The sequence below is a fragment of the Archocentrus centrarchus genome, chromosome 3 (assembly GCF_007364275.1).
Source record: "Archocentrus centrarchus isolate MPI-CPG fArcCen1 chromosome 3, fArcCen1, whole genome shotgun sequence".
In the NCBI taxonomy this organism is placed as follows: domain Eukaryota; kingdom Metazoa; phylum Chordata; class Actinopteri; order Cichliformes; family Cichlidae; genus Archocentrus; species Archocentrus centrarchus.
The window spans coordinates 35,921,193-35,942,947 of NC_044348.1; the positions used below are offsets into that span (position 1 = coordinate 35,921,193).

A 21,755-nucleotide genomic window follows, 5' to 3' on the forward strand; every position below is an offset into this window, starting at 1 on the left:
TTGTTTCTGTTCCATCTAGTCTGATAGACTTTCAGCTGAGTTCAATCACATCTCTGCCTGAAGTGTTGTATTAAAGCTGTTAATTACACTCTAATTTACAGGTTTGGCCTCAGAGCTGTGGACCTTTTACAGCCGTAATTTGAGTGTTTTTGTGTGTGGAGCCCCGTCTGTGGTTCATAGAAGTCTGGTCTGGTTTTGGTTCTGGGGCTTGTTTACAGCTCTGGGCTGCAGCACACTGTGGCGACTGCATGTTAAAGCTGTTAATGTGGCCCTGAGGATTAGCTGCTAACGAGGTTAAGTCCAGTGTCAGCAAAACAGAGGATCGGATGAGGCGCTGCAGATATCTGAGCGCCATCTCAGAGAACACCTCAGATAAGGGTCAGACATTTTTCTCTTACTACTTCCTTCCTCTTGCTCTTCACCATTCTCCACATCCACCATTTTTCCTCTTCCTTTGGTATCTCCTGTCTTCTTCCTGTTTTTATTTGCATCTTCTCTTCCTTTTTCCCTTCTCTCCTTTCCTGCACACGCTGATGTTGAACCTTCATTTCTGCATCTGCGTCATAAAAGTTTCATTCTGGTTGTTTTGTTTTGTGTGTGTTTTGCCATGAAGTGTGCTAACAGGCACGCAATGAACCTTTGTGCTCAGCACTGGACTCAGGTGGCCTGGGCTTTTGCTGCCCTCTTGTGGATGATCTACCTCCACCCTCCTGGCTCTCATATCTCTGCAGCTTCTGATTGTGTTGTCAGTGCAGACAGTTTGTATTTTCTTTTTCTGCCCTCGGAGTTCAGATCATCTCTCAGCTCACATTCCTCTGGATTACACCACTGTGTGAACCTCCTCACCTGCCAGCAAGAAAACATCCCTCCTCAGGATGACTGAGAGCCTACACAGACCCTCATCAGGCATCTTCACTGCCAGACAACAACATTCAAAGGAGGATTCAAACGTTTTAAACACTAGTTCACATTTTCCAAGATAACAATATTTAAAGACGTCATTTTCCCAAATAAAATCTATCTGCAGGCAGTAAAAGAGCGTTAGTGTATGTCCTTTATTACTTTGTTAAAGTGAAACTACAGTTTTACACTAGTACAGATTACTGTAGATAAACTCATGTAGTGGTATTTTATTTAGAGAAGCTAATCTCAGTCATGTCCACATACTGTACACCTCACTTTTACAGCACCAATACACAGAAACCAAACCCAGTTCACCATGCTCCGGATATCTTTCCTTATCTGACAGCTCCCATCCCAACATCGTCAGTCAGGTCTGATAGCACAGATGGTAATGACCCAAAGAAAATGCATATCCTTCAATCAGTTACCTGATCTCAACCCAACAAAGCAGGTTTTCAGTTACTGCAGACAAAACAAGCAGCAGCTGAATGTAGCTGCAGTGAAGGCCTGTAGAGCATTTCATGGAGGAAACTGCATTTGGTGATGTCCATGACTGCAAAGGATCTTCATTAAAAACAGTAGTTATTTAAAATTGTATAAAAATGTCATTCCTTAACAGTTGATGCTGATTGTTTGTGAAACCTGTTGAATTAAAACTGAAAGTCTGAACTTCTGTATCATATTTTCCAGCTGTTAATAGTTTCCTGCTGGTCCTGCTAACCCTACCCTAACCCTGCAGAGGAGCTCCAGCTGTGACTGTCTGTGGACTAAATGAATGTTTCTGTTCATGGAGGATCGAGCCGCTGGATTCAGAAAGGCTGACTCATGGATGACTGCTGAATGAGTGTGATGCCTCAGTCCACTTTGGACAATCCAAGCACTTAATGTCCTGGCTACCATTACCCCCTCAGGGAGGTCACTTCCTGCTGGGACACACCTGAAACCAGGTGGGGTTCTTCTCTTGAAATTCCTTTAACACAATGATGCTGTTATGATCAATAAAACCCCTTCACTGTCCCACTCCACCCCACCACACCTGCTTTATCTCACACTGTCTGGATAAATATTAGCAGGGTTGGTTGAGCAGTAATCAGACCCTGCTGTCTCACTCTGTCCATAGAAACTCTGAATAAACTTCTGAACAAAACAGAAAGTCGGGAATTTTCACAGCTGAAAAGTCACAAACACAAATGAGTCCTTTCAGAGATCCAACGCAGGAGACCTGACATGGAACTGAGCACTGACAGCCAGAGCCTATCCCAGCTGCCATAGGGTGAGAGGCAGGGTACACCTGGGCAGGTCTCCCGTCTGTCACAGGGCTAACACAGAGACACAGACAGCATTTCACACCTCCGGGCAGCTTAGAATCACCAGGTAAGCTAACCCCACTGACTGCATATCTTTGGACTGTGGAAGGAAGCCAGAGAACCCACGCAGACACAGGGAGAGCATACAAACTTCACACAGAAAGGCCCCTTACTGGATTCAAACCCAGGACCTTCTGGCAAGGTGGTGCAGTGGTTATAACTGTTGCCTCACAGGAAGAAGGACCAGGCTTAATCAACCTGTGTCATGATGCAGCTCAGTAGAGTTCATGACCGCCATGTGTCCCAATGTCCCAACATCTGTGCTCCAGATGAGACCACGGATGCTGTCGCCCTGGATCAGGGCATCAGTCAGCTCCTGGCCAGCCTGTGGGAATATTTATTGGCACTGGTTGCATCAGTGCACAACTTCCCAGAGGTTCCCAATTGGATTAAAGTCTGGAGAACATGGAGCCATCAGTGCCTTCATCATCTAGGAGCTGCCTACACACACTGCCCATGTGAGAGTCCCCAGACTAAAAACATGTCATGCTGGATGATGTTTCAGGCAGCCTCATGTTCACCATGGCGTCTGCAGACCCTTTCACACCTGTCACATATGCTCAGTGTGACCTGAGAACAGGGCGCCTGCCAGGTCTGGTGTTCCCTGCAGTGCACGGTGCTGGTCTGTGAGCTCAGGTCCCACTAAAGGCCGCTGGGCCGCCGTCATGGAGTCTCTGACAGAAACATGCACATGAGCACACTGCTGGAGGTCATATTAGTGCTCCTCAAAGAAGCAGATACCCATCCTCCGCCCCCCTGTCCAGAGACACAGCAAACAGTCTTGTGATGACACTTATGGATGTGCCAGGACAGAGGAGCTGGTCTTCCTGTGCAGCCTGAGTGGGCTGCAGGACAAAGACACAAATCAGTCAGGAGGGCGGAGAGTACAAAGGTCTGCGGCCAGCAGCTGATTTTTTACCCCTGCTTTTGTTTCTGGTGTTCACATTTCCTGTGGACCCCTCTGTGCCACCACATTTCGAAGATCCTGGAAACACTCCTGAAAAAACACAGACTCACTGTGTGGTTATATAATCAGCTTTCCTGTATGGACCATCTGATGCTAGAAAACCAGCCTGCAGCCTAACTTCACCCGATCACGTTTTATTGGCCAGGAAATGCTTCGGTTTCACCCTCATTTACTTTGCTTTGGTTCATCAATGTCACCAGCAGCCGATGCAGGAAGGAGTTAAATCATGAGCTCTGATTAAGTTAAGAAAAAAAATCATATCTAACTTTAACAGACTCCCACCAGCCAGCCAGCCAATCAGAATCCAGTGTTTCCTCAGCCCCCGGCGAGGCGATTTGAGCCTCACTGAGGAATTTCTGCCCATGTGTTCAGCCTGATGTTAAAACCCTAGTAGTGAGTCATGCAGGCAGTCAGAAAGCTGTGTGTGTGTGTGTGAGTCAGCCTGTATTTAATCACCACACCCAGCCCTGTCCTGGATCATAACGGCGCTGCTGCTGCTTTAAGGTAAGAACTCTTCAGACTGAGCGGAGATCTTGGGATTAGTCCGAGAGTTTTAACACAGCAGGAAGGATTTTCTTCCTTTTTCTCCTTCAAAGAGTCAAAAAAGGAAGAATCGTTTGTTTCTTCTCTTACCAGTGACTGCAGGCTTTTATTTTGAAGCTTGAAGTATGGAGAAGTTGGGTTTGTTATTTTTCAAGTTACTTTTTTACTAAATATTCACAAAAAACATCTGTTCAGAGGTGTATTTGTACACTTTTGGCAACATGAAGAGTTTGTAGAAACGCTTCTTCTAAAATCCATCAAAAAATTAGTGAAAGCAGCAAACTAAAGCCACCAGTGAATAGTAGAGAGACTGAAAACAGCAGTGATTTTAAAATGCTGTGCCTGTAAAATGTCTGCAGGGTCGTAAAGCTCAAAGTCCGCTGCAGATGGAGTCGTCTCCTGCTGAGGGCCGAGCTGCTGCTGGATTTCAGAGCGATAAACGAGGACCGGCTGCAGGACGCGGTTTTCTCTTGTACTTCAGTGCGACTCTTATTTATCAACTAAAATGACTGCGTGAGGTCATTTCTGACTGAGTTTGGTCCAACAGTTACCTTCAGGTTCTTCTAGCAGCTTCACAGGGAAACATCAGGAGAGCTGGGCCCTTAATCTATGACAGACATTAAATGTTCTGTCATTAATTATGTCTGCTGGTTTGTAAGCATAAATGTAAGTAACTGCAGCTGCCTCTGACACCAGTACCCAGGAGCAGTCCAAATATGTCAAGCAGAAGATTTGTCCACCTGAAACCAGGTCTACCTGTACCTGGATTCAGGTCTGTGAGCTGTGAAGCTCTGCAGAACATCACAATGCAGTGATTAGAAGTAGAAAATTATGATAAAATCAAAGAGTCTTACATGATCCTCACCACACCAGAGGTCCAGTTCCTGTTATAGGAAGCATTTTAAAGATTAAAAATATCACACAGAAATAAATGGCTGGGGTCACTCTGAGGTAGACCTAGCTGCCCGGCTGTTAGCGCTCCCTGATGCAAAATAAATGGTGATGCATCAAAGCATGGCAGCTTCAGTGACAGTCTTTGGTCTGATTCTGAGGTACTGATATCAGTGTTGGACAGATGGGGTAACAGTACCAAACCACAGCTGATCCACGAATTAGCTGCAATTATCCAAACAATTTGTTGTTTCCAAACAGTAAGTCCAGCAGATGTTAGCAGTGTAGTTAAAGCCCAGCAGACTTTATGGCCAAAAGTAACGCTGGGCCTTTAGTGAAATACCCATTTATCCCACAAGGTGGTGCAGCAACTCATTAAGAGCACATACTGAGGGGCCCCAGGGGGCCTCAGGGCGTGAGCAGGGGACCGTGTATGCCGCTTGGCTGTGCAGCCAGCACAGGTTCGAGTCCTGGCCTGTCTTCTCCTGTTTCTCCTCCCTGCTTTCCTGTCTATCTCCACTGAAGAACCATCGAATAAAGCCGCAAAATGGCCAAAAAAATCTTAAAAAAAAAAGAGCACATACTGAGAGCATCTTGGGAAAAGGTAAAACCTCCAGAGGAAATGGGTGTAGAGCTAACAGCAAATATCAGAAGTTAAAAACAGCAGCACCCACCCACAGGTAAAACACTGCCCCCTGGTGGTGAACATTTTAGTTGAAAACAACTACAAAAAGTATCTTTAATAATGATGGGTTTTGTGTAAAGTGGCAGGACATATCAGACAACCTCTAACTGAACACAGTTGGAATATTTTTGGTCTCTTTTTTTAAACATGTTACAGAAAACTGGGACAGTACCAAATAATGGCACTGGAAAAGCTGGTAGAGTCATTTTTTAAACACTTTTGTTTAAAGAACAACTTTAATATTCATACGATCGTTTACCAAATTGAATCTCTTTGATTAATTAACCGACTAACAATCTGGTTGGTTTCTGAGCACCCAGGGAGGCGCCCTGAGGAGGTTCCTGCTCTATCGCATATTTAGATTGATATGGAATTCCTGTTTAATGTGCAGCAAACAGGCGACGGGTCGAGCTCAAAGTTCAGGACTGATTACAGGAGCTGTTTCTGTGAGATGAGACTCTGGCAGAGTTTGTAAGAGGGTCAAAGGTGAAGGAAACTGCAGTAATCACTTTACAGCTGCAGCGTTTGCATCACTGCTTCAGCATGTTACACAACACACTCGAGATTCCTGCAGATTCCTTATCTGCACACACGCCCTCCGCTGGCACATCCTGGTGAACAAAGCAAGCGCGCATCTGAGTGTTTATGGCCCGCTGGACTCTGAACGCTATTGTTGGCCCGTTTTAGACAGGAGAGGAAACCCAGCGCTTCCAGTGAGAGGTTAAAGAGGATGCATCACAAGTCCACCGAGAGGCTCTGCATGAGTCACACTTCAGAAATAATCCTCATTTATCTCATACTGTTTTTTTATGCTGGCCAGTCTGTAGATTGGCTGATAATGGTGCTGCTCTCACTGCCTTTTTCTTAATGATAAAGTAACTCTTAATGAAAACTGCATGAAAATTATATAAACTCAACTTTTCTTGAACTGTGTTGCAGGTGAACCATCATGGCTCTGGTGTCTGAGTTTCTGGGGCAGCTGACGCTGTCGTATGGAGGGGTGAGTTACCTGCTGATGACACATCATCATAAACGACATTCATTGGGATCATTGTGGGATACACAGAGCAGAATTACATCAAACTACACGTAATGTACCAACCACAGTTCTGAGGTAATTCATGTATTTTTGTGTTATTCAATTTTTTCTGCACAAAAAGAACCGAACTGCCAGGTTTTCATCAGGAGTAATTAAATTCAAACAATAAAGAAATAAATAATGAACAGGAAATAAGAAGAAAATGCCAAACAGAAAGCACTGATCTGAGTTACCAGCAGATTCATGACAGATTCAATCTGATCCTTTTGTTACATCACGTCAGCATGACTTTCAAACATATTTCCATTTGCCACACAGACTGTAGAAGATGAATATAGTCACCATGACATCACTCATTGGTTTGCGGTCCAACTATGAAGCTGAGTATTTCCAACCTCACTGTGTTCAGAATCAGGGGCTGTTTTCAGATATTTTTTACCTGGGGAGGGTCCTACCTGAGTGAAGGACCCTGAAGTATCTGCAGCCATAATCAGAGCTCGCTGAATTCTCCAAACACTAAGGAAAGGTGCTCCATTGCTTCCTTTCTTACCTCCTTTAGTGGAGGATACACTGAACCATCCTTTATGATTGGCCTGCTGTCCTCTTTCCCCAAATTCCTATAAATTCTCCTTCATTACATTTTCCATCAAAGCCAAGGAAATATGTTTGGGAAAAAACCAAGAGGGAATAACTGGACCATTGTTATTCCTCATGCTCCTTTGTGGATTTTTCTTATGGAGTTCATGTTCCTTGGTTTTCAGATGAGCAAGTAAAGATGCTTTTGTTTTGAGTCCTTTCTCCAAAGTATTCTGACCCAAAACTGGAAACCAGTGTTGAAATGCTTTAAACCTGAATCCTGTCTAATGTCCATCAAGGGGTGACTGAAGCCTGACTGTATAGAATTAATGAGAAAATGAGCCTACTGCTCACACAGGCCATATAAAACATGGATGTAGCTTCCTACTTTCCAGGTCGGCCAGTGCGGAAGTGTCTTAACAAGCATTCTGACTGAAGGCCACCAGGTGGCAATAGCCGCAGTTGCAAAAAGACTTCAAGCCCTATGGAAGCCTTATGGGAAAGAGTTCTCTGACCTCTGAGTTTACGGTCTCACTCGCTCATTTTGGGTCACCTTGAATAACAAATTTAGTCCGTTTAATAAATCTTGGCCATATGATGTTTCCAGGTGGAGGATTAAGTGTAGTATGATAACTATAAGCTCACTGGCTAAAAAACTGTCAATCACAACTTGATAACCAATAAATGGGAGGTTTCAACATCAGCTCTCCTACTGACATCTGGTTTCTTACAACCAAGATGGAGACAGCAGAAACACTCACCTTGTCTGGTGGTTTCTTCGCAGCAGCAGTCTGTGAGCTAACAGCTGGTTTCTGTCCTCTGTAGGAAGTAGAGCTCAAACATCCCACCGTGGTGCCTGCCAGAGACTTCGACCCCGCCCGGGACGCCGCCAGGATCGACACGGCCATTAAAACCAAAGGTGAGAGTCCAGGAAACCTCCCTCCCTGATATTTCCCTGCCAGCGCCACTGGTCAGGAAATCTCCACTGAGTCATATCACTGATCCCACGGATCAACTCTCAGCTTCACTGTGTGAACAGCCGAACATCAGATGATAGATTAGATTAGATTAGATTAGATTTAATTAATCCCTCTGGGAGGGTTCCATCAGGGAAGTTAATTATCTTTACCTGTTTTTAGCTGATAACGGTTTTCAAAAGCAAGAAAATACATATGTATATTTGACAATTAAGGGTTCAGTTACACTAGCTGCTGTTTCTCTTACCATACGGCGTTGTTTCTTAACAATGCTACATGTAACGATCGCTTGGTCTTCAGGATCAGGTCCACTCCTGAGATATTCTTCTACTGGCTAATGTTAATGCTAATGTTCCTGCAAAAATATCTTTCTGACTAGATGAGGTTGGCTAATTATTACCTCCGCCAAGGAGGTTATGTTTTCGGTCCTGTTGGTTTATTTGTCTGTTTGTTTGTTTGTTTTTCAGCAGGATTACTCCAAAAGTTATGAACGGATTTCGATGAAATTTTGTGGAGTGGTTGGAAATGACAAGAGGAAGAAGTGATTAAATTTTGGCGGTGATCCGGATCACAATCTGGATCCAGGAATTTTTTAAGGATTCTTCACTATTGCGGGATAGGGGGTTATTGTTGTCTGGGAAAGATGAAAGATTATTTCACAGTATTTAGATACACGTATTACAGCGTCAGTGACCCTATGGCCTTGGTGGAGGTTTGCGCTCTCTGAGTGCTTCTAGTTCTGATTTGTTAACCTAGCCAGCCATTTTTAAATTAGTTTATCAGCTAATGTTACAAGCTAACTGTCAGCTAGCTGGCTAACTGCAGCTTTCTTGCTAACTTTATTGTTAGCAAATTCCTATCTGTGTGTAAATTACAGCTCGCTGGCCTGCCAGATTAATTCAGCAGCTAGCATGATCCATGGCACTAACCCGTGTATAACGTGAAACAAGGTTCATTTTAGCCATCGGCAAATCCTAACATTTACCATCTACACTAACATGACTATAGCTAACTGAGCTACACACACACAGTGTCTCTGACACCACTCGCTTCGTCACGTCCTAGCCAGCTTCATAGTCATTATACTTTAATCTTCAGAGTTTCACTGTTAAGGGAAACATAAAAGCTTACAATTCACATTTATGTACTTGTGGTAGAATTGTGTAATGCTAGTTACCTGTCACAGTTTGGTTCTTATTACCCTGCCCACTGACAGATGGAGGGAAGTTTCACCTCTCTTTCTTTGTGTCAGCAATATAATTCAAAAAGTTTGACCCAAAATTGAATTAAGCTTTGTGGAAATATTCCAAAAATAAAAATATAAAATCATATTTTACTGTTTTTAAAAGGCAATAAAATAAATGTCTATTCTCAGAGATCCATCTATGATGGATTATGACAGTATTGGGTGGTGTTTATTGCAGCATAACATCGGCACATAAAAAATATGGAGTGCGGAGGTATGTACTTTACTAAGTACACTTCTAGTTTATTTTCTCCCAGACATTTTTGACGTCTATACTCATCTTTAACACCATGGTTTCCTGTTTGTAATGCTAGTGGTGTCTGTTTTAAAGCTGAGTGTAATTTAACGTGTTCAATAATTCTGCAGGTGTGGACGAGCAGACCATCATTGACATTCTGACCAGACGAAGCTATGAGCAGCGCAGAGAGATCGCCTTCGAATACGAACGATTTGCCAAGAAGGTCAAAGATGTTTCTCTGCTAATGAACGAAACCACGAACCTTTACAGTCCTTGTTAGTCTAATTATTTCCCTCAATATCCATAAACAAATCAGAGCCCAACAGCTGAGCAGCAGAGCTAATAAATTAATTACATTTTAATTATATTTTGGCTTACAGTGATTATTAAAACCAGAAAATTGAGATAAAATGTTTTTTGTGTTGCCCTGCTGCTTCTGTAGCATGTCTTCATGTTCAGTTAATCCTCTATTTTCCTAAAGTAAAAAAGTCCCAAAGAAATGCTAAAGAATCACTGATTTTATGATTTTTGAGAACAGTCTTATGGAATAATTGAATCACCCAAAATTTTCTGGTAACTTCTAGATGTGAAAGAAATGTAAATATTTGTTCTTCTTACACTTTGAAGTGTAAAGGCTTTTACACACTGGACGCATACATTTTGGGTGACTCTTTCATGCTTTAAAAATATTTTTCGGACTCGCCTGTTCTTAATGCAGCCGTTCACACCGACCGCGTCACTTCACAGGACGAATTTGCTCCAATTATTTGTTTGGATCGAGTTTCATTTTTCTGACTTTCGCAAGCAAACAAATAGACCTGACCAATCAGAGCGCTGCATTTAGCAACACGTAAGATAAGATAAGATAAGATAGTGTTTATTTGTCACATGCACAGTTATACACAGTACAATGCACAGTGAAATGTATTTTGTACCTGCAACCATATATACACACACATATACAAAAGAAGAATAAAAATTTAAAAAAAGTAATTCACACTATACACTATACTGTGGTGGCCACATATATGCACATTTCACACCAGAATGCCCCAAGCTCTTATTGTGAAGAGAGAGACGGGAATAGATCTGGAAAAGGCGGGAGAGAGAGGCCTGGGATAAAAGGGCTTGACTCCTCCTTTTGGAGGAGATATATTTGGAGTTCTAGTGTGTGTGTTTTACCGAATAAAGCTGAGACTACATACCTGCTCGTGTCTCCTTCCACCGACTCCTACATTGGTGACCCCGACTAAAGAACATGTCTGCTGACGACAGCTCAACGGCCGCGGCCGCTGTTTCCTCACCAGCCGCCGCCGTTTCCTCACCAGCCGCCGCCGTTTCTCCCGCTATTTTTGCGGCCACGGTCAAGCTCCCGGAGTTCTGGCAGCACGATCCAGAGCCTTGGTTCCAGCATGTGGAGGCCCAGTTTCACCTCCGCGGGATCACCTCAGACGACACCAAGTATTACCATGTCGTCGCGGCGCTGGACTCTGCTTCTACCCGCCGGCTGATGGGACTGCTCCGGGACCCGCCGCCTGCTAACAAGTATGGAGCGCTGAAGGAGAACCTGCTGCGGATTTATCAGCTTTCAGACGAAGAGCGGGCTGATCGCCTGTTATCCTTGAATGGCTTGGGAGATGGTAAACCCTCCGAGCTGATGGAGCACATGCTGGCTCTGCTCGGCCCGGGCGACGCTTCGTTTCTCTTTACGCATCTGTTCCTGCGCCAGCTCCCCCCTCCCGTGCGCACCGCGCTAGCCAGCTCCGCTCTGATACGGGCCAAGGATTACCGCGGGCTAGCTGAAGAGGCGGACAAGATTTTGCTGGCATCCAGGCATTCCGGTGTGCATGCACTTTTACCGAGTGCGGCTCTACAAGGGGCGGAGACGAGAGAAGCTGGTGCTGTGGCCGCCGTCGCAGAGCGCCGGAGGAAGGAGAGCGTGCTCTGCTTCTATCATCGCCGGTTCGGAGTGAAGGCGAAGCGCTGCATTCCGCCGTGTACCTTCCAGCACCAGGGAAACGAGAGGGCCGGTGCTCACTAGCAGCTGTGTGCGCTGGCAGCTCGGACAAGCTGCTCTTCATTGAGGACACTGCTTCGGGACGCCGTCTGCTTGTGGACTCGGGTGCTCAGCGTAGCATCATGCCGGCTTCAGCTGCGGACGCCTTGGGACAATGTCACGGACCCCTGCTGGACGCGGCGAACGGTACCCCCATTCGCACATATGGAATGAGGTTGGTGACTGTGTGTTTCAAGGGACGTCAGTTTAACTGGGACTTTGTGATAGCGTCTGTGTCAGTACCTATACTCGGCGCTGATTTCTTGTGTGCTTTCAGGTTGTTGGTCGATGTAGCTAATAGGTGCTTGATAGATGCTGTGTCTTTTGATACCTACCCCTGTACACTTGGTAGTCCTGGCCCCCTGCCCCTTGCTAACATGCTTGCCACAGGTGATGAGTACCAGCGTTTGCTTGCCGAGTTTCCCACCCTCACGGTTCCCACCTTCTCTGCAGCCGTAGCTAAACATGGTGTGGAGCATTACATTACCACTGTGGGTCCGCCGGTTTTTGCGCGTGCACGCCGTCTCGATGCCGCGAAGTTAGCGATAGCCAGGGAGGAGTTTGCAAACATGGAGCGCCTTGGTATTGTGCGCCGCTCAAACAGCCCGTGGGCGTCCCCGTTGCACATGGTCCCTAAAGCTGACGGTGGGTGGCGCCCTTGTGGGGATTTTAGGCGCCTTAATAATGCGACGACTAATGACAGGTACCCGGTTCCCCACATTCAAGATTTTTCGGTTCATCTTGCGGGGGCAACTATTTTTTCAAAGGTGGATTTGGTGAGGGGATACCATCAGGTTCCTGTCCATCCGCGTGATGTGCCCAAGACCGCGGTTATCACTCCTTTTGGCCTTTTCGAGTTTTTGCGAATGCCCTTCGGTCTGAAGGGCGCGGCACAGACGTTTCAGCGCCTCATGGACTCCGTTTTGCGTGGTATGCCATTTTTGTTCGTCTATCTGGATGACATACTGGTTGCCAGCCCTTCCGCCGCGGAGCATTCAGTGCACCTCCGCCAGTTGTTTGAGCGTCTCAGTGAGCACGGTTTGATTGTGAATCCAGCTAAATGCCAGTTCGGTCTGCCGGCCATAGAGTTTTTGGGACACCTCGTTTCGCCCCAAGGGGCGTTTCCCCTGCCCGCTAAGGTGGAGGCGGTTTCTGCTTTTCCGCGCCCTTCCTCAGTGAAGCCCCTGCAGGAATTTTTGGGGATGGTGAACTTTTATAACCGTTTCATCCCCCGGGCTGCTCACCTCATGCACCCTCTGTACAATGCACTTAAGGGCAAGAAAGGCAACCAAGAGATAGAGTGGACACCTGAGCGGGTGCAGGCATTTGACAGTGCCAAAGCTGCTCTTGCCAACGCTGCCCTGCTGGCCCACCCGTCTCCCGAGGCGCCTGTTGCCCTTACTACCGATGCCTCCGATTTTGCAGTCGGGGCCGTGTGCGAACAATGGGTGGGTGGTGCTTGGCAGCCCCTCGCCTTTTTTAGCAGGAAGCTTCGGGATGCGGAGAGAAAGTACAGTACGTTTGACAGGGAGCTCCTTGCCCTTTTTCTCGCGACGCGTCATTTCCGGTTCCTGCTTGAGGGCCGTGACTTTACCGCTTTTGTAGACCACAAACCTCTCACATTTGCCATGGCAAAGGTTTCAGAACCGTGGACTGCACGGCAGCAACGGCAGCTTTCTGCTATTTCAGAGTTTACCACTGACATTCAGCACGTCGCCGGCAAGTGTAATCGGGTGGCTGACTGTCTGTCCAGGGTGCAGGTTAGTTCTGTGCATTTGGGAGTGGACTACTCTGCCATGGCTGCCGACCAACTTACGGATACGGAGATTCAGGCTTTTAAGAGGGCCGAGTCCAGTTTGCGTTTGGAAGATGTCTCATTTCAGGATAGTGGCGTAACCCTACTTTGCGACGTCTCATTGGGCAGGCCTCGCCCCTTGGTTCCTGCTTGCTGGCGTCGGCGGGTTTTTGAGGCAGTTCATTCTCTTTCGCACCCAGGAGTTAAAGCCTCAGTTAAGTTGGTAGGGGCCAAGTTTGTGTGGCCCGGCCTCCGGAAAGAGGTCAGGGCGTGGGCTTCCTCATGTGTTGCTTGTCAGCGCGCCAAAGTGCAACGACACACCAAATCCCCTCTGGAGCACTTTCCCATACCCCAGAGAAGGTTCGAACATGTCCATGTAGACCTGGTAGGTCCATTTCCCCCTTCCCGGGGTTTCACCCATCTCCTGACAATGGTGGACAGGACGACTCGGTGGCCTGAAGCAGTTCCTTTGGCGTCAACCACCTCAGCAGATGTTGCTCGTGCGTTCGTCTCCTCCTGGGTATCTCGGTTTGGCGTACCGCTTGACTTGACATCTGACAGGGGTCCTCAGTTCACGTCTGAGCTGTGGACTGCTGTGGTGGAGAACCTTGGCGTCAGACTCCATCGCACTACCGCGTACCACCCGCAGGCCAATGGCCTTTGCGAGAGGTTCCACCGTACCATGAAGGCTGCCTTACGGGCTGCGCTGGTGGACAGCAGCTGGGTTGACCGCCTTCCTTGGGTCCTGCTGGGCCTGCGTGCGACACCTAAGGAGGACCTGCAGTCTTCTTCAGCCGAGCTGGTCCTGGGCCAGCCTTTGAGGGTTCCAGGGGAATTCCTTCCTGGTGCATCTGCTTCGGGGGCCGACAAAAGGAGCGGGCCGGTTTTCCCGGGGAATGATAGGTTTTTGGCCCCAGTAGCGGCGCATCACTGCCTTCCACAGTCATATGTGCCAAAGGACCTGATGTCTGCCAAGTACGTTTTTATCCGCCATGACGCGCACCGTTCTCCACTTCGACCTCCTTATGATGGTCCATTCCGTGTGCTAGAGGTGGGACCTAAGGATTTTTTGGTTGAGCTGGGAGGTCGTCAGGAGCGGGTTTCGGTGGATCGCCTTAAGCCTGCTCACATGTTTCCGGATGGTCCTATTGAGTTGGCCCAACCTCCGCGCCGCGGTCGTCCTCCCGTTTCTATGCCTCACTCGGAGGACCTGCCCCCAGCTGCTGTTTTTTCCCCTGCCAGGGGGCAGTCTCGCCGTGGTCGGGGCTATGCCCCTCCCTCGTTTTCACCACCTGTGGTCGCCAAGCACAGCCGTAGCGGCCGCCTTGTTAAACCCCCTAGGAGATACTCTTGAGGTGGTATTTTATTTTTGCTATGTTGTGTTGAAAATGGTTGCTGTTTTTATGATTGTATTGTTTGCCATTCTGTGTGTTCAGGGGGGGCCTGTGTGGTGGCCACATATATGCACATTTCACACCAGAATGCCCCAAGCTCTTATTGTGAAGAGAGAGACGGGAATAGATCTGGAAAAGGCGGGAGAGAGAGGCCTGGGATAAAAGGGCTTGACTCCTCCTTTTGGAGGAGATATATTTGGAGTTCTAGTGTGTGTGTTTTACCGAATAAAGCTGAGACTACATACCTGCTCGTGTCTCCTTCCACCGACTCCTACAATACTCTATATACTATACACTATACACACTTTTTAAATTATAATATTTACATTGTGCAATAGTGGTCCAGTTAGGGCTCAGAGTTGAGCAGACGGATGGCTTGTGGGTAAAAACTCTTCTTCAACTTATAGCTTATAGCTTAAGCTTATAGTTCAAAACATGCACCGATACAATGTATATACAGTGATGTCAGAATAGTAATATACAGTGGCGGATCTAGGATTTTTCTGAGTAAGGGGTCATCAAGGGGCCACAGTATTCATAGAGAGGCCAAGTATTTGTGGTAGATGTGGTGATATATGGACCAATAAAAATTAAAGCCATTATTTTTATCCTTGTTTTCATAATTAGGGTTTTATTAATTTACAATATAATATACATTTTGTTAGTCAAATAGTCAAAAATGGCAGGAAAATAGATTTCATACAGATTAACTGTGCAGGCTTGCGTGTATCTGTAGTCCACAGCCAAAGGCCCATTTTGAGCCAGGAAAACCCCGATGTAGACCCAGAAGATGTGAAGTAATCCTGGCCTGGATCCTCTTTGGTGGCAATCCAGCCTAAATACTGAGTCAGAAATACAAAGTTTCCTCTGAAGGGTCAACTGAAAAATGAGGAAAAGGCAGGAAAAAATGAAACGATCTCTAATCTCCTGAACTGTTTGCTCTAGTATCAAATTATTATTTCTAAACTCATGTTTAAACCTATGCCTGTGGTTCCTTCAGGATCTGGTCTCTGCCCTGAAGGGGGCGCTGTCTGGCTCTCTGGAGGCTCTGATGTTGGGTCTGATGAAGAGCACCGCCCAGTATGACGCCTCTGAGCTCAAAGCATCCATGAAGGTCAGAGTCATGCACTACTTGTGTGCAGTGTCCCTGCAGGTGTCGCTCCCACTAAAGACCAACTATAATATGTAAATGCAAGTGTGAGTAAGGTATAAATGTCTTATATTTGACCGCGTTTCTGGTCTGAGTGTCTTCTTTGTCTGTTTTTGAACACGAGAAAGCTGCTTTTGACCAGAGAGTCTTCAGTCAGTCTGCTCGCTCTCTGAGCTCAGGTCTAAAACCTGGAGGTGTAACTTCAGCTCACGGTGCCCTGGATACCTGAATTGTCCAGAAAAGCTCACTTTGATATCTAATGGTGTTGTTGTTGTTGTAGGGTGCAAAGTTGGGTTAATGGTGTGTGTGTGTGTGTGTGTGTGTGTGTGTGTGTGTGTGTGTGTGTGTGTGTGTGTGTGCAGGGACTAGGAACCGGCGAGGAGACTTTAATTGAGCTTGTGTGCTCCAGAAACAATGAAGAACTTGTGGAGATAAAGCGGGTTTACCGAGATCGTGAGTGGCAGTGACTTTCTGAACTTCAGTAACATAAACCTGAAAATGTTTATAAAAATATTAACTTAGAGCTGCAGTTAAAAAAAAATGCACTTCAGCAGCATCTGCTGGAGGAGATGTTCACATTAATATCCAACAATCTGACACAGCCACGCTTTAAAAACATAATAATACCCAGTGTAGCTATAAAATATTACACAGAGGATGAAACTATCTGAGATAAAGACATCATTTTATCAAAAGGCAGTAAATTAACATCATTGACTTTTTCTGCAGTGTTTAAGAAGGACATGGACAAAGACGTAGCAGGAGACACGTCAGGAAACTTCGCCAAGCTGCTGCTGGCGCTGGTTCAGGTAGGACCTGGATTCAAGGCGAGCTTCGGCCACCACAAATATTTGTTTATCTACACAATACTGCAGTTACAGATACAATTTTCTGTTTTGTTTCAAACAGATAAGAAAAAACTATATTTTCACAATATATAATAATAATTAGTTACATTTAGTCATAAACTGTTATTCATAACAGTTCCTCACTGACAGTCTGAAAATATTAAGTTTCACTTTGAATGTTAGGTTAAGAAAATAAACGAGTCATTTTAGTCGGGACAAAAATCTCATCTGTGATCTGCAGACAAGACGAGATGAACCTTCGAATGTTGTCGACTACGTGAAGATCGATGAGGACGCCAGAGTGAGTCCAAATATCCCCACTTTGTTCCTTAAAGGTCCTTTTTGTAAATTCATGTGACTTTAAAACCTAAAATTTAACCAGAGTCATCAGCAGAATGTGAACCACCAACATGACTTTAAGTCCAGAAATTTGTGTTGTAGAGACATCAACACAAGTTGAACAAGGCTGGCCTGTAATTGTGTAATACCAATTTGTACCACAAGGTGGTGCATCAAGTCACGATAACTTTTATCCAATCAGGCAAAAGAAGACATTAATGTTTACAATGATAGTGTGGACGCTTTAAACGAGGTAGGCCCGAAAATAAATACAAAACGTTTTAGCAGTGTTTCTCAAACTGTGGGACACGCCCCACCTGTCATGACCCTGTCATGTCCTTCCTCACTCTGGTGCAGGGTCATGACAGGTGGGGCGCAAACAACCTGTGAGAAATTGATGTGGCACAAATGTCTGCCGTAATTCTCACGGCGGAACAAGGAAATTATGTTAGCAACAAGTGAAAGTCTCGACTGTCTTTTGTATTCACAGAAAGTTTTTTTTAAAATAAAAGGATACCGGTGTCGTCTGAGAGGGTAATCTACGTGAGGGTGTAACTTTCAGCAGTTGGTCGACTTTTTTAGCCTTTTTCATGTAAAACTGAAAAACCTTTTTCATTGTTCTGTTCAATGCTTTGTTATATTTTTATTACTTTATAATTATATGTCACCTTCAGTGGCAGTGTGTCATGTTTTTATTTATGAATGATAATAATTATCAATAATTAATATTTGCATCCGCACACCTGAACAGCAGAATCATTTAACCGCCCTGCTGTCGAACCTTGCAGGCTCTGTATGAAGCTGGAGTGAAGAGGAAAGGAACTGACGTGGCGACCTGGATCACCATCATGTCTCAGAGGAGTGTCCCCCACCTGCAGAAAGGTGACCTGCATCCTCAAAACTTTATTTATACAGACAGCCCATCCCCGTTCAGGCAGATAGCTAATGTAACGCTAACTCAGTAACAATGAAAACAAAAAGGCAAAAATAAGAAATTAAAAATGATAAAACTCAAAGTTATTAAAAACAACAATAGAGCAGTAAAAATGATAAGAACTATAAATAAAAGCAGTACAAATAAAATGAAATACTCATGATAAAAAACTTCACATGTAAAAATTTTAAATGTCATTTTAATATTTAATTTTTTACATCTTAGTTAAAAGAAAACAGCTGTGATAAAGTTTGCATTGAAAAATTCTTATGGATTGTCCCTCTATGTGTGTGTGTGTGTGTGTGTGTGTGTGTGTGTGTGTGTGTTCCTCTGTGTGTGTCCCTCTGTGTGTGTGTGTGTCCCTCTCTGTGTGTGTCCCTCTGTGTGTGTGTGTGTGTGTGTGTGTGTGTGTGTGTGTGTGTGTGTGTCCCGCTCTGTGTGTCCCTCTCTGTGTGTGTGTGTGTGTGTCCTTCTGTGTGTGTCCCGCTCTGTGTGTCCCTCTGTGTGTGTGTGTGTGTGTGTGTGTGTGTGTTCCTCTGTGTGTGTCCCTCTGTGTGTGTGTGTCCCTCTGTGTGTGTGTGTGTGTGTGTGTGTGTGTCCCTCTGTGTGTGTGTGTGTGTGTGTGTGTTCCTCTGTGTGTGTCCCTCTGTGTGTGTGTGTGTCCCTCTCTGTGTGTGTCCCTCTGTGTGTGTGTGTGTGTGTGTGTGTGTGTCCCGCTCTGTGTGTCCCTCTCTGTGTGTGTGTGTGTGTGTCCTTCTGTGTGTGTCCCGCTCTGTGTGTCCCTCTGTGTGTGTGTGTGTCCCTCTGTGTGTGTGTGTGTGTTCCTCTGTGTGTGTCCCTCTCTGTGTGTGTGTGTCCCTCTCTGTGTGTCCCTCTGTGTGTGTGTGTGTCAGTGTTTGAGCGGTATAAGAGCTACAGCCCCTACGACATTAAGGAGAGCATCAGGAAGGAGGTGAAGGGAGACCTGGAGAAGTCCTTCCTCACTCTGGGTACGTCTCAGAAACGTTGCCATCAACTGTGATCATCACGAATAAAACCAAAGTTTCTCAAACCTGAAACTCACCTGACTGCAGTATAAAGGTGACCTCCTGAAGGTCTGACAGTTGCGTTCTTTCATTTAAAGTTACTGTTCTGTATTTCTGAGGCTGCAAACAGGGAGAGCTGCACGCATTAAACAAACACCGTCAGAGTGAAATTCTACTTTAAGGTGATAGGTCAGGTTAAACAGGTGTTCATCGTCTGTCCACAGTGGAGTGCTTTGAAAACAGGCAGCTGTACTTCGCCAACAGACTCAATGAAGCCATGAAGGTGAGTGTTCATATTTCTGTCCAATGGTTCTACCTGGAATGAGCCTGGAACTCCTCCTCCTCCTCCGTCCATGCTGACGTGGCGTTTTCACGATTTCATCAGAGTAAAGGAGCACAGGAGAAGGTGGTGACCAGGATCATCATTTCTCGCTGTGAAGTCGACCTGATGAAGATCAGAACAGAGTTCAAGAAGCAGCACAAGAGGTCGCTGTACCAGACCATCGCTGTGAGTCCCGCAACGTCCCACACACACTGAGAGCAGTGAACGCACCACAGAGAGAACACAAACTTTCATTTAAGGCGAAAAAAATTAAAACTAAACATTCTTCAGTATTTTCCTGTTTCCTGCTACAAATACATTTGTACATGTTTACTGCCTTTGAAGTGAACAACTCTGTGTGTGTGTGTGTGTGTGTGTGTGTGTGTGTGTGCGCGCGCGCGGGGGTGCGTGTTTAGGAGCACACTAAAGGAGACTACCAGAAAGCTCTGCTCAGTCTGTGCGGAGGAGATGACTGAAACTATGTTTCCCAGAAGGCCGCGGGGTTTAACTTTCACATTAATGTGTCTCCATCAGCTCGTCTGTGTGATGGACTTCAGTTTGTGGAATAAAAACCAAAAACCAAAACTCGTCTGTTTGTTCTTTGAGTGAATGAACACCAGGGGGCAGCAGAGGCATGTTCAACACTGGCGGCCTGACATACACAAACGTTCAGTCAAACTTTATTCATACAGCAGCAAACACACACTCTCAGGCTGATTCAGGTGAGCGTGAAACACCAAAAACAGGTGACTGAGAAAAAGGAAGTAAAATCAACAAAAAGAACCTAAAAAGTCACAGATGACCTAATTTAAAGAATCAATATCTCAAAAATAAGAACCAGATCAATTTTATTTTTTTATAATGACTGCATACTGAATGAGCACTGGAAAAACAATGTTTTTTAAAGTGAGCTCTTTGGAGGCAGGAAGGATGGACTGTACTGACAGCAAGTTCAATAAAGATCAAGGAGAAAAATGTTTAAACAAGATTAAATATTATAAATAAAAACAGTTTGAGTTTTATATCCAAACCTTCATTTACAGACGTGAACATTTTCAAAAAAGATTAGAAAGAAAAAAAGATAATCATCACTTCCTTTTAAATCCAGCTTTCAGTTCTCAAATTCAAACCTCTGACATGCGTCTGTTTTTTCACTGGAGTAAAAAATAAAGATCATTTGTACATCACTGTGTTTAGTTTTGATTTCTATTTTAAACTTTGGAAACAGGATCAAAGTTATTCTGAAGTAAAACCACCTGAACGTTTTCTGTTTATCAGATTTATGTGATTCTCCATGTGCACTTTTATAGAAAATAGATAACTGCTTTTCCTGTGTCCGTGTACAGCAGCGTCTGCTGTGTGGAGACCCGTCCTTTGACCTCTGACTCACAGCACAGCTGAACCTGGAGCTGCTGAACGATAACTCACATTATTTTGTAGTTTTCTCCACGAACTCGTTGATTTGGAGTCTGTCAGGCGACTGCTCTGAAAATAAAGCTCAAGCCAACTCTCCTGATGACTGATCAGTGTTTGTAGGATCAAAGTCAGTATTTGATGTCAAAATATTGGTTATTAATTAGTCCCCGGCAGACTGACGTAGACACATATTTGTGGTGCGTGTTTGTGTTTGTATGCCTCTGCTGCTCCTCGGGTTGTTTTTCCTTTAATCGTTCGTAGGTTTTCTGTTGTTTGTTTGCTGCTAATTTTTTAATTAAAGATGCTGATTTTACCTCGAGCAACTCCCGCTGATTTGCATTTGTTCAGCCGAGGAAAGAAGCTTTTGCTGTTTAGAGAGAGGAAGAAGAGGAGGAACAAAGAGAAAATCTTTAAACATTAATATTCACTGCAATGAAATGTGAACTGAATTCAAATAGTCCAACTTAAAATCTTTATTTGAATATAATTTAGTGTCTTAAGTTTAGACAACCAAAAGCTGCAGTTCCAGTGCAGTCCAGCAGAGGCTCCAGCAGTGAGGCAGTCCCCAAAGACTCCCATTAAAGCAGAAATAAACATTAATGAGCACCAGACCTACTGTATATATATATATATATATATATATATATATATATATATATATATATATATATATATATATATATATATATATATATATATATATATATATAATAGGCCGAGTGCTGAAAATGATGGGGTTTGTGTGTTAACAAACATGAGTCCACATGTATAATGAGACTCTAAAAGGTCTGACCTGAAGTATTTTACCTGCAAACCACAGTTTTTTTTTTCTGGAAGTAGTAACCATCAGAGGTCATTGTGAGTAACAAAAACTGGAATAGAGCATCACAGAGGTCGTGGTGTTCCACAGGGCTCGATTATCAATCCTCTACTTTTCATTCACATTTAAATTCTATCCTTCTTTGTCAAAGCACAAAATGTTCCCCCGTCATAACAGCTGTAGGGTGTGTGTGTGTGAATCTTTTTATAACTCACCTTTAAATT

General features: G+C 44.9%; 1 protein-coding gene across 2 annotated transcripts; it reads left to right on the forward strand.

The window, feature by feature from the left end:
- Positions 1-1,831: 1,831 nt before the first annotated feature.
- Positions 1,832-19,880, forward strand: LOC115774918 (annexin A2-B). 2 transcript variants are annotated; one of them, XM_030722396.1, is made up of 13 exons: positions 1,832-1,850; positions 6,296-6,356; positions 7,797-7,890; positions 9,561-9,655; positions 15,678-15,791; positions 16,190-16,280; positions 16,557-16,636; positions 16,917-16,976; positions 17,803-17,896; positions 18,842-18,937; positions 19,198-19,256; positions 19,359-19,481; positions 19,712-19,880. In XM_030722396.1, exons 2-13 carry the CDS (start codon positions 6,306-6,308, stop codon positions 19,769-19,771), a joined length of 1,017 nt encoding a protein of 338 aa, XP_030578256.1. In that variant the 5' UTR covers positions 1,832-1,850; positions 6,296-6,305; the 3' UTR covers positions 19,772-19,880. The 2 variants fall into 2 exon arrangements, with proteins under 2 accessions (XP_030578256.1, XP_030578247.1); XM_030722387.1 differs by lacking the exon at positions 1,832-1,850 and adding an exon at positions 3,588-3,741.
- The last annotated feature ends 1,875 nt before the right edge of the window (positions 19,881-21,755 follow it).